Source organism: Perissodus microlepis, chromosome 5 (genome assembly GCF_051167445.1).
Source record: "Perissodus microlepis isolate ML-2025 ecotype Zambia chromosome 5, ASM5116744v1, whole genome shotgun sequence".
In the NCBI taxonomy this organism is placed as follows: Eukaryota; Metazoa; Chordata; class Actinopteri; order Cichliformes; family Cichlidae; genus Perissodus; species Perissodus microlepis.
Genome location: NC_140465.1, coordinates 22,527,461 through 22,543,716, shown reverse-complemented (window position 1 = coordinate 22,543,716; position 16,256 = coordinate 22,527,461). Strand labels below are relative to the sequence as shown.

The 16,256-nt window shown below is 40.0% G+C and overlaps 1 protein-coding gene across 2 annotated transcripts; it reads left to right on the top strand.

Annotated features, from left to right (window-relative positions):
- The first annotated feature begins 563 nt into the window (after positions 1-563).
- Positions 564-15,214, top strand: rbm6 (RNA binding motif protein 6). 2 transcript variants are annotated; one of them, XM_084928843.1, is made up of 23 exons: positions 564-684; positions 1,278-1,345; positions 2,558-4,070; positions 4,162-4,251; positions 4,370-4,439; positions 5,345-5,418; positions 8,317-8,391; positions 8,649-8,940; positions 9,048-9,205; positions 9,302-9,402; positions 9,490-9,559; positions 10,823-10,895; positions 10,983-11,032; positions 11,120-11,240; positions 12,517-12,614; positions 12,936-13,280; positions 13,373-13,522; positions 13,636-13,701; positions 13,778-14,008; positions 14,095-14,169; positions 14,264-14,361; positions 14,497-14,548; positions 14,649-15,214. In XM_084928843.1, exons 2-23 carry the CDS (start codon positions 1,299-1,301, stop codon positions 14,742-14,744), a joined length of 3,945 nt encoding a protein of 1,314 aa, XP_084784969.1. In that variant the 5' UTR covers positions 564-684; positions 1,278-1,298; the 3' UTR covers positions 14,745-15,214. The 2 variants fall into 2 exon arrangements, with proteins under 2 accessions (XP_084784969.1, XP_084784968.1); XM_084928842.1 differs by having other exon boundaries at positions 10,820-10,895.
- Positions 15,215-16,256: the final 1,042 nt, after the last annotated feature.

The window sequence follows — 16,256 nt, the reverse complement described above, 5'->3', positions numbered from 1 at the left end:
TGTTTATTGTGCCTTTAAGCTTTAGACTTTAGCATGGGGCTTCTATAATTGTCTGTGGTAAATTGGATTTTCAGTGATTTTTGAAAACTAAACTCAATTGGACACCCAATATGAAACTTATTATTATTATTATTATTATTATTATTATTATTATTATTATTATTATTATTATTATTATTATTATTATTATGAGGCACTAACAAAAAGGAGAGGAGGAGGAACTGTAGGTGGCAGAGTGGAAGATGCTTAAATTTTCATTTGAGGGACCAGAAAGGACAGGATTAGAAATTAGAAAGTGTGTCATAGAGGTAAAATTAGAGAGGGATGGCTGAAATGGTTTGGACATGTGCAGAGTAGATCTACTGGACAAAGGTAGTGGAACATGGAACTTCCAGACAGGAGGTAAAAGAGAAAGACCACAGAGAAAGTTTTGGGGTGCAGTGGGAGGAGATCATCATCATCCTCTTCTTGTTGTTGTTGTTATTATTGTATTTAATAACCGCTGGGTGGCAGCAATTCGCCCTGCATAGGTATAGTATAACAAAAACGAAGAAGACGAGTCTGCGCTGCAGCAGCTGTAGAAGAAGAGCACACGCCTCCATTTTTCGGTAGTTCGTTCAAGCCATCGACGGTCTGAGCGACAAATTCTCGCAGTATCAACTCTCAGCTCGAGGAGCAACCGAGGTGGGTTCCATACACTGAATATACACGTAATAATACTGAAAAATAAGCCCTGGTGAAGGTGCTGCGCAGTTGGAAGCCTGGAAAACGTCCTTTAATCGTTAGCCAAGTTACGTTAGCTTCGATAGCGTCACTCATCACTTACGGTAGACTGACTTTTGTTACAACGGTCTTACAAGTTAAAACACTGTCGCTGATGAAATGATTCGATCGTGTCGTTAAATTCCTTCGCAGTTCAATTAGTAGGACATCATTGTTTGTCTATGTTGTGGCGTAGTTTTGTGAGGCCTACCTATGGCTATAATTAGCGAGCCGTTCTTTTGTGGGCCACCATTAGCACTCACGCCACACTGCATGTTTATCCCGTGCAGCCATCTTTTGAAAATCATCTTTGTTTCGGCCTAATAGCGCTCTTCCTGACATATAAATGGACACTTTCATGTGACTGTGCATTCAGAGATTTCTGATCAGTCCTATTGGGGTTTTTTTTCTGTCAAAGCCCAGTAGTTATCATCTTTATTATTAAATGACCGATGTACCATGGGTAGCTTAGATGGTGTGGATAATAATGCAAATTGTTTTTTTTTTCTCTGCAGATAGGATACTGACTTATAAGAATGTGGGATGGACCAGGGCAAGGACCACGGGGAGGACCACCCTTTCGGTAAACGAGCATCATTTAGTCATAAGCGCATACTGACTTTAAGATGTGCTATTGTGTATTTATTTTTGCCCAATTTCACATGTTTTTATCTGTAATGCTTTTTGCAAACAGTAGGAAATTTATTTGCATATTTTATAAGATTGCAATCTTGATGTAGTATTTCCTCTGTATTATTGTAGGGTCTTTGCCTTACAATTTAAAGCGCCTTTAAGCGACTGCTGATGTGATTTGGCACTATCATTAATTTGAAAAAGTTATGCATTACATTTTGCTACCTACCTTGAACCATCTAATGTTTGTATTGATCTGGATAAACATATCCGCTCACTGTCAAATCTGGCTTAAGATTATCCATATTCCTATAGAGTAGTGAAGTATGAGGTCCACTCAGCACTACACAATGGGGGACATGTCAGAACCTTTATTAGCAAAAATCTGTAGAGGCATTTCTCATGTAGACAAAGAACCACAAACAAATACATGTAGATAAGCACACAGACCTCTACTAAATATTCTCACTCAAATCTTTTTCCAAACCTATAACAACCTCCATGCTAAAGCTCCCCACACACAACAGCTGCTGTGTCATTTGGTGCTGGGACTAACTGGTCCTTCTCAGAAACGATGCAGTTCCCACTCCTAGCCCAACACCAGTTGGTGTAAAACTATACACCTGGTGGTATAAAAATATAATCAATCCTATTTTGAAAATGGAAAAGAATAAACATCTTAAGATGATATGAAGGTTATATGTGGTCAGTGATAACTGTTAAGCAAGTGAGGTTAAGACAGACATTCATTTTCTGAAATGTAAAAGTTGCTTTAACAAAATAAATCCTCAGATTTTGTATATTTAAATTTACAAAATCTACATAATACATATTCTTTCAAAGAATACCTATTCTCAATTAACATGCCACAACCTAAGGACTTTAAATTACCTATGCACACAGACATGCATGTGATACATTGTATTTTCATGTTGTCAACATAAAGCATAAAACTGTATTAATGTACAGATTATTGTCATGATGTACTATCCAAATACCTTGATAAATTCTGATGCTTTTGCACTATTGTTTCATGAAACCCATGCTAATAAAGCCTCGGTGAATTCAATTAAACTGAATCATTGGATGTCACTTAGTTCTACCATGCTTGCACCTGTTTTTTGTTTTAAATAATATTTTAATAAATATTAATATATTCCAGTGGTGATCACCGTGGAGAAATGTTTGGGGGCAGAGATCGTCCCATGCCTGACTATAGAGGTAGAGATGGGATGAATATAGGTCATATGGGCCCAAGACCCCTTGATCTGCCGCCTATGGAAATGAGGAGGATGGATGGGCCACCCATGAGGGGGCGTGATATGGACCAACATGATATGCGAGGAAGGGAGCCAAACAGAGAGTTCTTCAGACCTGGAGAAGAGCCTGATTTCAGTCTTCGGCGGCACTATGAAAATTCCATTAGAGACAAACTTATGAATTCTTCAGGTCTCCCTGGGCCCGGCAGGAACTCCGTAGATATGGGAGGCAGGGGTATGCCGCCTCGAGAAACAAACAGGTTTATGGATATGAGGGAGAGAGAACCATTCCATTACGATATGCCACGGTTTGGCAATCCCAATGTTGATGGAAGAAGAGGGTTCCCCATGGATCAAATGGAGCGAAAGGATGGATTTATAGACATGCATGACAGACCACCAATGGGAGAGGCAGGTCGCTATGATATGGACATGGCTGCACGTGACAGGAGAATGATGGACACTGACAGGAGAGGAGGGCCGCCTTTCAATGCAAGGGGTGGCTTTGATTCTGATATGGATTTCAGAAATCGTCCCGGACCTTCAGCTGAATTTAGAGGTAGAGATCGATCTCCTTTAAGATTCGGAAATAATGATGTCCCTCCACAAAACAGAGGAAGACCAGACATACCTCCAGATGTCGGTCCTCCTAGGTCAGACTTTATGGGTGCAGTAGACACTATCAGAAAGAGAGAATATTCTGAGCAGAGTAACAGTCCCCTTATGGATTATCGGAGTGGTGAAGAGATGACACTTGCAGAAGAATGGAAGAACCGTCGAAAGGATAGCAACTGTTTCTTCAACAAAGGTATGGGTGGTGTACCTGAACCCAGCTTACCTGTAGGTTTTGGCCGAGATGTGAATATTAGGGATCCACCAGGCTTTAATGAGCGGGATAGACCATCTGTTGACTTTCCACGGAAGGATCTTGGCTTTCCTCGTGGTGATCGCTTTCCTCCCATGGGTCTACCACCAATTGGAAGCAAAGGCCCACAAGATCATCCACTTCCAGAAATAAGTCCCCTTACTGGCCCTCAAGGAAGAGAAAATGAGGGTAAACACTGGCTTGGAGAAAGAGACCCAAAGCATATTCACAATAAATCAAATTGTGATGAAAGGCCGCCTTTGGAGAAGAATCATCCTTTACACGAAATTCAGGAGCCAACTGATCGCTTTAAAGAGATGAAGGATATCCCACCAAATCAAGGACCTGGAAGGGGTAAGCTAGGGCCCGAACAGGACTTCCCAAGCAGCAGCACTATACAGGCAAGAGATCAGGACTATAGGGACATTGATTACAGAACAGGCTCTGGAGGGGTTTTTGACTACAAACATGAAGAACTTCAAGCTCCAGAGAAACTCCTTAAAGAGTCTAAACCAATCTCACCTTCAAAGTTTAGCGATTCTGGTTCCAAGGTATGTGTAATTTGTTTTTCTTCACTCGTATTTGTTTATCAATATATTGTATTAATAATATTTGAATATTTTAATGGCTGCTGCCTGAAAGGATCAAGATTACAGGAGTGCATCAATGGAAGACAACGTTTCCAATACTATATCTGTAACTGGTATTCCTAAGACTGCCACAATGGAGCAGGTAATTGAAATAGAAATGCAAACTTGTCTTTTACATTATCTATTTTTTAAACCATACTGTGTTTTTAATTGGCATAGACAGACATGACATAGCTTACTCATTTTGAAATGTTTTGCAGATTCTTGGTGCTTTTGCAGCTCGTGATGGTGTGCCAATGCAGGGGATGAAAATCAAGAAGGTTGTGCCAGGTAAGAATGAAATTTCTTTGTGGAACTGTTTGGGACAGTTTCTCGCTAGTCTGTCCTCCTGACGATTCGCTTTTACGACATTCGAACCTCCGCATTCTTTATTTCTTTACATTCTTGGTTGCTTTTCTTGTTGGTTGTCTCTGGTAACTTGCTCAGTGAAAAGAAGCAGGGGGGTGGGGTGTTTCTGCAATCCTTTTTCATGTTTAAGGACCTGGGGTCTTTGCCAGCGCTTAAAAAGACTTAGCAAGATTAAATATTAGCAGCTTTTGGAGAGTGATATTTGGTGACCCGTCAGAAAAAAGACGTGTGGCATGTGACTTGCTGAATGTGTCCTTCGGGGACGCTATCCAAGTACTCTGATCAGGGGGAAAAAGATGTCTGCCAATCTGAAATGGAAAGCCCTCTGCTGGCGCTTTGTTCATCTTGCTGATTTAAACATCTGCTTTAGTGTGAAAGTTTTCCTCAGTGGGTCGCTGTACACGCAGTGCCTTCATGATGCTGAGCTTTTTTGTGAAGATCATGTCAAATGTATCAAAACACCTCACAGAAATGGGTGCCTTTTTTCCGTTTTTGATTAGATATGAACACAAATTGTAAATTTTTCTGTCTCCATGGTGCTCTCTACTCAAACACTCACTTGCCAGTGGTTTGTTAAGGCTTGGCTTATCAAAGCCTTTCGTGACCAGTCTGAAATGTCGTCAGTCATCTGAAGACTGATTAAGAAAAAAAAAAAGGCATAAACTAAAAGTTTTCCTGAAAAGGTATGGGTGTCGGTAAAGGTGTGAAAATTCGCTCGCTTTGTCTCGATGTATTCACAAATGCATTCTTGTAATGTTTCACTGGGTGACTATCATTACTGGCATTGACTAACAAAAACCCATCTGTATTTCAAATGCTGTCCCCAGGTTACAGCTACGATACGGCCTATGTGGAGTTTTTAAACCTCGAGGATGCAGTCCACTTCATGGAGTCCAACAAGGTGGCCCATCCTCGTCACTCTACGAAGGCCATCTCTTCCATCAGGATTACTAGGGGTTGAGGGGGCATTTAGTAAATGGGGAGGAAGAGAACCATGGAAGGGATTGCTTTAATTCTTAGTGAAGTCATCTTGGCTGAGGAGATGATGTCAGATGTCGACAGTTTAAGAGATCTTTTTTTTCTTTTTATATATATATACATATATATTTTAATAGGTGGTCCTAATCTCTTTTATCACTGCTTATCCACACAGCCATAATAATGCCACAGATAACCTATTAAGTCGATCTAGAAAAAATATGACTTTAAAACTGTATGTACAGACAGTAACTGGTTTTCCTTTTATTGATTACTAGTCCTAACTTTTCAGATTTCAGCCATGATGTGCCAAACGAGTATAAATATAGTTCTTGCATGGTTTAACGTTTGATGAAAAGCTAGTCTCATTATCTACAATGAATCAATGATTTTTAACATTTATTCTTTTTAAACTCGAACGTTTACTCTATTTGGTTATGAAGACCAAAGGAAATTTTTTGCTGCTTGCGACACATGGGTGCCTTTATGTCTTACAAAATTTTGAGTACTCCTCGTTCTCATCTTGTGGTGGCATTTTGTTTTCAAGTAAGCAGCTGCAAGTTTTAACATTTTACACAGCAATTTTCACAGGATTTCCCATAAAATGGGGGAAAAAAAAGAGGAGGCTGATTGGTGCTCGTTTTCTGTACCGGCACCCTTTGAAAGGTTCCAAGTTTGAGGAATAGAGTTTGAAGGCATATCAGATGGTGACAGTCGGTTCATCTTGAGGCTTGGGGTTGAAAAACAGTATTGTAGCTGAAATGTAACTGATTGATTGAAGTAGCTGAAAGATGTCACTTTTCACCAGTTGACCGTATTTGTTTTGTAGGACTTGTGTGTGGTGGCTGTAAGCTGTGTTGCTGACTGTCTTCATTCAAATTATTATTTTGGGGTCTTGATTGAAACCTTTTCCAGTTGTAATTTTAGGACAGGTAAAGCATTATAGTGAATACCCACTTATCTATAATGTCTGTAACTACTTTGCATTCGAGAGCTTTTAGCTGTGCTTGCAGCTTGGCGCTGTAGTTTGTTGCTTCACGACTTTGGTGCAAACTGAAATAACCGGACGATATCTTGACTATATTATCTCAGCTGTTGTTGAATCACCAAGAAAGTTATCTTGGTGTTTCCTCTTAATGAAGCTGTTTGATTTGTGATCGAGCCGCTGACTGTTCCTTTAGGGTCATTTATTATGTTGACATTTCTGTTTTTGGTGCTATGCCACAACATTTATTGGATGGATTCTCTGACTACACAAATTTTCATGGAATGCCTGAAAGTGGGGAATACAGATTCACAAAGCTTCAAGACACAGTTGCAAACAGTCTTGTCTTCAGGTTTCTGCAGTATGTCTTATGTTTTTGGTTCAATTTCATTTATCTTCAGCTTTTTCTCAGAATGCAAGTCTTGCAAATTCTTGCTGGCCTCTTGAACTCATCAGTTATTTATTTGTTTTTGTGGTTTTCGATATCGGCCTTTGGATTGCTTGGAGCAACTTTGATCTTGACTTATCTTGGCCAGTTGGATTTTTGCTGAAATGTGTAGCTGTTTTGGCTCAAGTTGACTGTTTTGCTTTTCACCTTTATTACACCAATAACGTATTTATTTTTGTACATGTTCAGCAGCTTGTGATCGGCTCGTTCAAAAAAACAAACCCCAATGGACTCAGTTGTCAGGTTTTAATGACAAATATTTGAATATCCACCTTGAAACTCCTAGGAGAGGAAAAGGATGGCTCTAGTTTTTGGGGGGTAAAATAATGGCTCTGGAATGAAGACACACTGGCCACATTCAGATGCATTTTTGACTTCCACAGGGTTATGGATGATAAATGGTTCAAATTTGTAAAAACATTTATACGTACTGTAGGTTTTGCTTGGATACATCTCATGCAGATACAGCCTGGTGTTGGAAATGGGTTATTTACAGTGGCAATGTTTGGTTTGTACAACTCATCTGCTCAGAATTTGGTTCTCATCTAGCACTTTAGAGTGATCTTTATTCTTACGTGGATGGCTGACTTGTAGACCAAGAGTGAAATTTCTAATGTCTGGACCAGCTCTCTATATCTAAGTCTGCGTTATGTCTGATTCTGCAAATGTGAGACTAGTGCAGGTCTGGTGACTTCTCAGTGGGCGTGGGCGCCATGTGTCCAGCCTCCTACCCGCTCTGACTATGCAACTCTCTGGAGTGTTTTTAGTATTGACAATGCATCAAATGTGGACATATCTACTGCCTGCTCCATGTGAGAAAGGGACAACTGTAGACAATCTGATCTGATTCTAATGGCACTTCTCAGACTTCATGTGCCGACTGTTTAATAAGGCTGGTGGATTGAGAGGGAAAAAATTGGTATGATCTCAGTTATTTTTGACAAAAAAAAAACGACAAACATTGCCTATTTTAGCTCTTCAGTTCAGGGTTCGCTGTCCTTTTCTTGTTTAATAGTGAGTTGCATAGCTTTGGGTTTTGGTTGGGCAAAAAATACATTTCAGCATGTTACTTTGGCTCAAGAAATGGGAGATTATAATGGCCCACAAGATAATTTTATCTATTGATAGAGTAGTAATGAATATAATCCATAGACAGCGCTTATTTGTGGTCCCCTTTCAACTAGCTGTTTTTTCGGGGACTAATGACCCATGTGTAGCATGGGTCATGGACATGGGCTTTGCACTTTTTCATTAGTGATGGCCCGTTTTGTCCTCATAGAAGAGAGGAGGGCTAAACCTGCCACAGTGCATGTTGGGTGTCACTGGTATTTTAGATATGAGTAACTGGGAAGTTTAGTGTTGACTGGTATTTTCTGTTCTTCTTTCAGGGGTCTATAAAGGTTGGCACTAGAACTACTTCAATTAAGTATATCCAGCCAGAAGAGTGTGAAAGACGTGTTCATGTGAGTGAATAAAGAATCTTTAGTTCTTCAGTTCAAAAAGCAGTTTCTTCTGAATAATCAGAACACATTGATCTTGGATTGAACAGAGTAGATCTAAGTATTGGGCTTGCATTTATAGAAAACAGCAACAATAGTAACTTATACTAGCTTATAGGAGCAAGAAGACTTTGTAAATAAAATAAAGCAAATATCTAAGTAAAAGATGACGTGAAAAGATGCTTTTTAAAATTTATGGCTCGCATTTTCTCTTGCTACAGGAATCAGATCACAAAGTACCTCAAATCCAGGAGCCCCAATTGCCCATATCAGATGAACCTTTGGAAGAGCTGAAGATGAACCTGAATGGGTCCAGACCAAAGGATCCGATTGAGACCTTTTCTCATAGTCAGTGGCAGCGTAGCTCTGACCTCACTCCTGAGGCCTGGCAGCAGCAGGTGGACCAGCGGCTTCAACAGCATGATACGGAGCAACAGGCAGAGTCTTGGAACAACCGCAACCTTCCTCATCACCCCTCACAACAGTCTGACTCTGTATTTAAAGACAGCAAGAGTATGCGAACTTCAGTTTGTTGTCCTTTGTATCTTGATATGGATGAATATGTTTATTCAGTTATGTGCTAATACAGATCAAGTAAAAAATTGTTGTCACTGTTACAGCCATGATAATAAAAAATGTGAAGTCCACAACAACAGTTGAGACTATCCTGAAAGCCTTGGATCCCTTTGCTTATTTGGATGAGAGAAATGTTCGTCTAGTGAAAGGCAAACCACCTGGATCAAAGTGCTTCTGCTTTGTTGACATGGACTCCCATGAGGTACTGCCAGATATCGCTACTTTTCCATTCTTGTTGAGTTTGTAATGGGGTTATTTGTTCAGTATCCGGAACATACCATTGTTTCTTCTTTTGTAGCAAGTGACACGTCTGGTTGAACTCCTCACTAAACCCAGGCCCCTTTATATCGATGGAGTCAGAGTATATGCTGAGGTTGCAAAACCCCTGAAGAACCAAAAGTAAGTAACTGTGTTGCAAAGATTTTCAAATCAGACATGTTCACTAGAAAAATCTTTACCTTTTTTTTCTTTTTGGTTTTCCTTCAGTGTCAAAAAAGATGTTGAGAAATCAAACACTTCTATCCTTGGGTTTCCACCTGACGGCAGCATAATCGGGGTAAGTTGTGGTAATTATAAAAAAATTATAGAAACTTGCATCTTTGAATGTTAAACTCATGAAGGTTTTTTTTTGGTTTTTGTTTTTTTCTTTTTATTGGGAGCTCCAAGCAGTGACCCATTCCTCAGTTCAGTAGGCAAAGTGAATTTAAGTGCATAATTTCATTAAGATCATAACAGCTTAAAAGGGTTTATAATATTAGTTCTGTACAAATACTACTAAACTCCAGAGCTTTGATTTCTAATGATGTTAATGACTAAGGAGAACACAGAACTCCAAACAAACACCTGGTCGCCCAGGTTGAGGTGATGTAGTTTGTCTGTTACACTGCAGTACTTGTCACTGAGCTACCATGCTGTGCTGTAAAGGGCAGTTACTGTTAAAAAGCGAAGAAGCAAGGTGGGAAAAATAGAGGGCTAACAGGCGGGTGAAAGTTATATGAAGGTAAAGTAGTTGGATAATGACAGTGGGGGAGGATGTGAGGATGAGAAGGGAGGTGAAGAAAAGTGGAATGAGAGAAGGGAATGATTGAAAGTGAATAATAATAATAATAATAATGGATTGCATTTATATAGCGCTTTTCGGGGCCCTCAAAGCGCTTTACAATTCCACTATTCATTCACTCTCACATTCATACACTGGTGGAGGCAAGGTACAGTTGTAGCCACAGCTGCTTTGGGGCAGACTGATTGAATAAGATGGATAAAGAGGCTAGAAGGAAGGAGGAGCTAGGGATACAAACCAGGACTAAAGATTGTGTTGTTTGTTTGGGCATGTCTGTAGTGAGAACATCCAAAAGCTGGGTGGGAGGCGTGCATTATGAATGAACTTGTTTGAACATCTCTGCATGATGGGTGAAGACACATGACCAAAGGCTGTGTGCTCATCAGCTTTACAGTAAATTATAAAGTCATATATTTAAAAAAGCTCCCTATTATATTTGTATATCTTGTGGTATTTAAAAAAAATAAATAAATAAATAAAATGAAAAGCATCACTAATTGACAAGTGCTGCCATGCATCATGATTTGTCAGCAATGAGTTACATTGACTATTGATGTTTAGGTGTTATGCAAAAGTATGTGAACAAGTATTGACTGCTGTTCTGCATCTTTATCGAGGTGGTAGTAGTTCTGGGGTTTCAAAAACAAATATCTAAGTAATAAGAGTCAGCATTATTAAATGTGCAGTGCTCTCTAATTACTGAAGCTGAAGTGAATGATACAAACTCAGATGATCTATTTTCTTTCTGTGTTTTAGCAGCAGCAGTATCCACAACCTCCACAGTTCTTGCAGCCTCTGCAGCCACCTACTGGTGCTCTTACTGGAATGCAAGGTGACTCTTTCTCAGATACAGTCTAGTGTGTCTCTCCTGTTGGTTATAATTTATTTTTTTAATTTAAAAACTATTGTTTTTCCTCAGGTGTTGCGATGCCTAATGCTGCACCGCCATTAGACCCCAGCGGTACTCTGGTAGGTTGCATACCAAAAGAGCAAAGTTGCAAATATGCTGGCTGAAATGTGACCATATAACTGTTTTTATTTTTCAACCCCTCAAAGGGAATCGGCTATCTTGCACCTCCAACTGTGGATCCATCATACCAGTTGGCTGGAGCTCATGTGACCACAGAGTCTTCTGGGATGGCAGCTAACACAGATGGATCACAGGCCTACATTTATGGTTAGACGGTTTAAATGGGTCTTTTTTAGGATCATCTACCATCCAATTAGGGCAGGGAGATATGGCCTAAAATCCATATCAAGGTATAATTTGAAGCATGTGTGGTAACTATATATATCGCGATATATTCTTTTCTTCTGTATAACGTATTTTACACACTACAAGGCACACTTAAAATCCTTTTTTTTTGTTCTCAAAAATCGACAGTGTGCCTTATGTATGAATTCTGGTTGTGCTTACTGACCTCGAACCGATTTTATGTAGTACATGGTGCGCAGAAATCTGTCAAATAATCTTTTAGTATGCCTTTGGTAAGCTGTGAACGCACACCACTGGAGCATTGCGGCTGCCGTAGTCAGGAGCCTTGCAGAGTAATATGGGTCCAAAACTCCATCCGTTTCAGGTCCCAAAGTCAAACAAACACTGCGGCATCACTGAGAGTTAAAACTGTCTAAATTCTTTCATCTTTAATAAAATGATCAGCGTTGCTGCTTTACCAGGTGTAACAATTAAGTTTAACATCCATGCATCCATGAAAACAGAATTTATTAAATTCATCGGAGTTCGAAGTTAGCAGGAAGTTAGCTCGCTAGTTTCCACCTAAACATGATATGCCATGTTCTGACTGAGAGATTTCTGAAAAAATTAAAACGTACAGCTCTGCTATCACTTCCAACATAAACGAAGAGAGAAAACTAAACAGCAGTGACGTTTGTAGGGTTACTGAAGTTGGACTAGAGGGTATATAATGTTGTGCTACGTGATTGCTAGCAAAACAGCTACGTTAGCATAACATTAGCATAGTGAAGCTGAAGGATGAACGCCAACTTTTTTCCACTGGATAAAGGTTAACGTGAGGGTTTCTGGCGGTTACGGACAAATGCAATCGCATGGAAGGATGCTATAAACAGACCAAACTTCAGTCAGGAGAACACCTGAGATAATCCATCCACAATACGAGTAGTCATTAATATACTGCAACAACATGGGAATAGAGCAGCTGTGAGAGAATTCACCATTAATGAATCAATGGTTCGGAAGTGGGGCAAGCGCCGTTTTTGGCTTTCCCCATATTCCAAAAGTGCTTCGTCTGGTAGCTATTACTGTCGCCCGGCATAATTTGCTGATGATACTGTTGTGCCCTATCGCGGTAGAGCGGTATAGTCAAAAGCTCTACCGTTGGCCAAATTTATATCGTTTCTACCGTATACCGTTTGTACCGCCCACCCCTACATCCAGTGTATTTATGTTTATTCATTTGCTATGCTTACTCCAGGAGCTGAGATTCCAGACACGTCTAGCTACTTGTATGATGCCACGTCAGGCTTCTATTACGATCCGGAGACGACGCTATACTACGATCCGAACTCCAGGGTGAGCCCCACACTGCCTAAAAAGTGCAAAGTTTAGTGAGTCAGTGAGATTAATGATTGCTGTGAAGAATGTGAATACGAGTTTGTATGTTGTAGATTTCACTGCATAATTAAACCATCTACCCAGTACCTCTAACTTCTTTTTGAGAAGATTGATTGTTTGGTTCATAATTTTTAATCATCTAATCATTAAGTAATAAGAAGATGCTTTGATTTAATTTAGCAGATTTTTAAGCAACCCCAAAGGGAATTTGAATAGAGGTTTTAATTTTTATTCTCTCTGTGTGTGTGTGTGTGTGTGTGTGTGTGTGTGTGTGTGTAGTATTTCTATAATGCTCAAGCCCAGGAGTACTTGTACTGGGATGCTGTGTCAAAGACCTATGTCCCAGTCCCAGGAAGTAACTCTGCAGATAACCAACCTGTTACCATGACGGCTGAAGACCAGGCCATTCTTTCAAACCCAGCAGCAGATGCTCCTCTAGAAATGAAGAAGCCGTCAGTGTCACTTCAGGCTTCAACGGTTCCAGTTCCAGTTTCAGCTGCCAGCTCAGCTCAGGAGCCCGGCTCAGCTTCTGGTGCTGCTCTGGACAAAGAAGGTGACGACTCTGCTAAAAAGGACAAAGAGAAGGATAAGGAGGAGAAGCCAAGAAGCCTAGCTGCTGTCAAGGTATGAGTTATGTAGCAAATCTGCTGTGCATAATGTTAAATAAATGTGTGCAGGGGGCAAATAGATGAGAAATGTTTTGTTCTTATTTGCAGATAATGAAAGATATGGAGCGCTGGGCGAAGATCCAGAATCGTCAAAAGGAAACTGTGCGTGCTCCATCTCCTCTGCTGAAGACCGGAACAGACGACGATAAGAGGCAGTCTAAATCGGCCGATGCTGGTTTCGCTGTATTTGAAAGGAAGGTTAGGGACCATCAAACATCATAATTGAGTCGACTCGATTTCACATGCAGGAGTAACAGCTATTGCTTTCTGCTGTTTTGTAATCATTTTTCCTTCTATTCTGTCATCTGCAGATTGCAGGTGGAGATGATCTTTTTAAGAAGCCCCTTGCTCCTGCTAAGAAAGACGAGAAGTCAAAAGTAAGATTTCCTTCTGGGTCATATTTTTGGTGTTTTGGTTATTCTCAGTTTAACCTTCATCTGCTTCCGTTTTCAGCGTCCAATGGGATCCCTGGGTATGCTGGCATCAGACTATGGAGCCGGAAGCGATGAAGAGGTGGAGGAAGAAAAGGAGGACGAGACGGTTAAAACCGCTCAGAGTGGCCAGTCAAAAGAAAAGGACGACAAACTGACTGACTGGAAGAAGATGGCGTGTCTGTTGTGTAGAAGGCAGTTCCCCAACAAGGATGCTCTTATCCGTCACCAACAGCTTTCTGATCTGCACAAAGTACTACCCTCTGACTTGTCTATCATCAGTTATTGGCACTGATACTACAAATTTAGCCTCTAAAACTTGCATTGTTGTCTCCACAGCAAAATATGGAGATCCACCTTAAAATCAAGAGGTCAAAGAAGGAATTGGAGGCACTGGAGAACCAGGAAAGACAAGTAAGTGGACATGCGTGGAGTGGGAACTTTTGCAGAGGAGGGTATTGTGTGGATAATTCGGTAGACTAAGTAAAAGTGATTGTGTCCTCTACAGCTGAGTGCCAAAGAAGCACCCAAATCACCAGAACAGAAAAGAAGAAAACACCATCACTCACAACCACAGCATCAAAACACCTGGGCTGGGAGCTCCAGGTAGAGGCATTAACAAAATGTGTTTATTGTGACTAAAATGGGAAACAAAGTAAATATTACGAGATTTTTAAAAATAAATAAATTTAAAGCATGCTTCTGGTCATATTTGCCTAACAGTTGTTCCTGTGTGTTTAGGGAAATGAATAAAGTCAGCGAGAGGCCTGGTTTAGGGGCGGAACCTGTCGCGGTAAGTGCGGGGTTTCATTTGATTGATTTTAGCATTATGAGAGGTTTTTGTTATCTGGACATCTTATTGAGTTTTTTTTTTCTTTTTTTTCTTTTTTTAGCCAAGGAAGAAGAAGGAGCCTGTCGTTTGGGACCATGCCACCTACAAACAAGCAGTACGCAAGGCCATGTTTGCACGGTTCAAGGAACTTGAGTGATCTCATCTGAACACATCTTCTGTTTGATATGTGAAATGTTAAAAACATGCCATGGCATGAGAGATCCGTACAAATGCCTTTGGACATTATTACTGTGTAGTAAATGTGTATTATTACACATTTTTGTACACTGAACACTGACAGATAATGAGATCTTAAAAATACATTGCAAGGCTGCAATGGAGCTTAAAACCCCCCACAAAAAACTCTATGAATTTTGTATATGAAGTGTTAATACAGTTCATTTGAATACTTTTTGCCCTTTTCCCCCTACTTTTTTTTTTTTTTTGTGGCCTGTATGTATATTTGTGAATGTGTCTAGATTGTCTTTTTCTCTCCCTGCCCTTTTAAAGAAATGTCACTATGGCCACGGTTTTGTCTTTAAAGTGAACGATTTTTTTACACTCTAATTTGAATGGTTAAAATTATTATATATGTGCATATTTTAAGTAAAAAACAAAAGAAAGAAATTGACCTCGTGTTTCTGTCTGTCGAGGTTCATGTCCGCTGCACACACATCTCCTGACCACTAGGTGGCAGTGTGATGCCGTGTTATATGTTGGTGTGACCACTGGTGTATTCAGTTGAGATAATTGAATCAAGTAAGAATGCGTTTGATGTCTTCACCAACTTGAAGACAGCCGAAGGTCTCAAGTGGATGTGCATATTTCTAATTATGGATGTTGGTGAAGACCAGCTCTGACAAATTGTTTTATTCATTACAGTAAGTCTTCATTGTCGTTTTAATGTTTGCAATTTGCAGAACCCAGAACATCACCATCTCTCCTTTTACTGAGTTTAACTAAGACCTACAGTGGTGGTTCAGTGCCTGTAGAGGATTGCATGATGTGCTGGCATACCAGCTACTCTGAGAACAGGGAGCGTGAGGAGCTGCAATCAGTGTGACAAACAGCAGATACAGCAGGAGGGAGCCAACATCTTATCACGTGTGCAAGAGCAGTCATGCCTTTTACTTTATGCTTAGTTTAGGGCCATAACTTGCCTAACTGGAAGAATTAATCCAGTTTGTTTTTGCACCCATATCTTAACAACCAGCAGGTAAAGTAGATACAGTTAAACTTACAAATCCACATAGTTAAGTGTAAACCTGATTTGGTTACTTGGAAACAAAAACATCAGGTGTTTTTGTTTTTTTTGGTTTATTTTACGCTCATTTTTGCTCGGCAATTAAAATAATAATAATAATACTACAGAAACACACTTTTAAAAATACAGTTTTCATCACCACTCTGCAGAAACATCTGTACAAATGTGGAGTCAAATTAAAGCCTCCGTTGCTCTTTTGTGTTCCGAAAGCAAAGCGGTAGGTCTTTATTTGTACTCCTGTCTAATTTGCTTTCTTTAATGTGTGCAGCTTGACAACTTTTCTGTTTTGCTTAATCTACCAAATGTAGACTAACAGTAATATAATGTGACAGCTATCAGGATTTTCCACATTTCCCACATACCAAGTTATTAAGAAGGGGGAAATTGTATGAAATGTTTACTGCA

Excerpts from the sequence above, each read along its gene's own strand:
- rbm6 (XM_084928842.1), top strand. The coding sequence starts at position 1,299 with ATGTGGGATGGACCAGGGCAAGGACCACGGGGAGGACCACCCTTTCG. Across the intron at positions 4,071-4,161 it reads TTAGCGATTCTGGTTCCAAG|GATCAAGATTACAGGAGTGC; the intron begins GTATGTGTAATT and ends GCTGCCTGAAAG. Across the intron at positions 10,896-10,982 it reads TGCTCTTACTGGAATGCAAG|GTGTTGCGATGCCTAATGCT; the intron begins GTGACTCTTTCT and ends GTTTTTCCTCAG.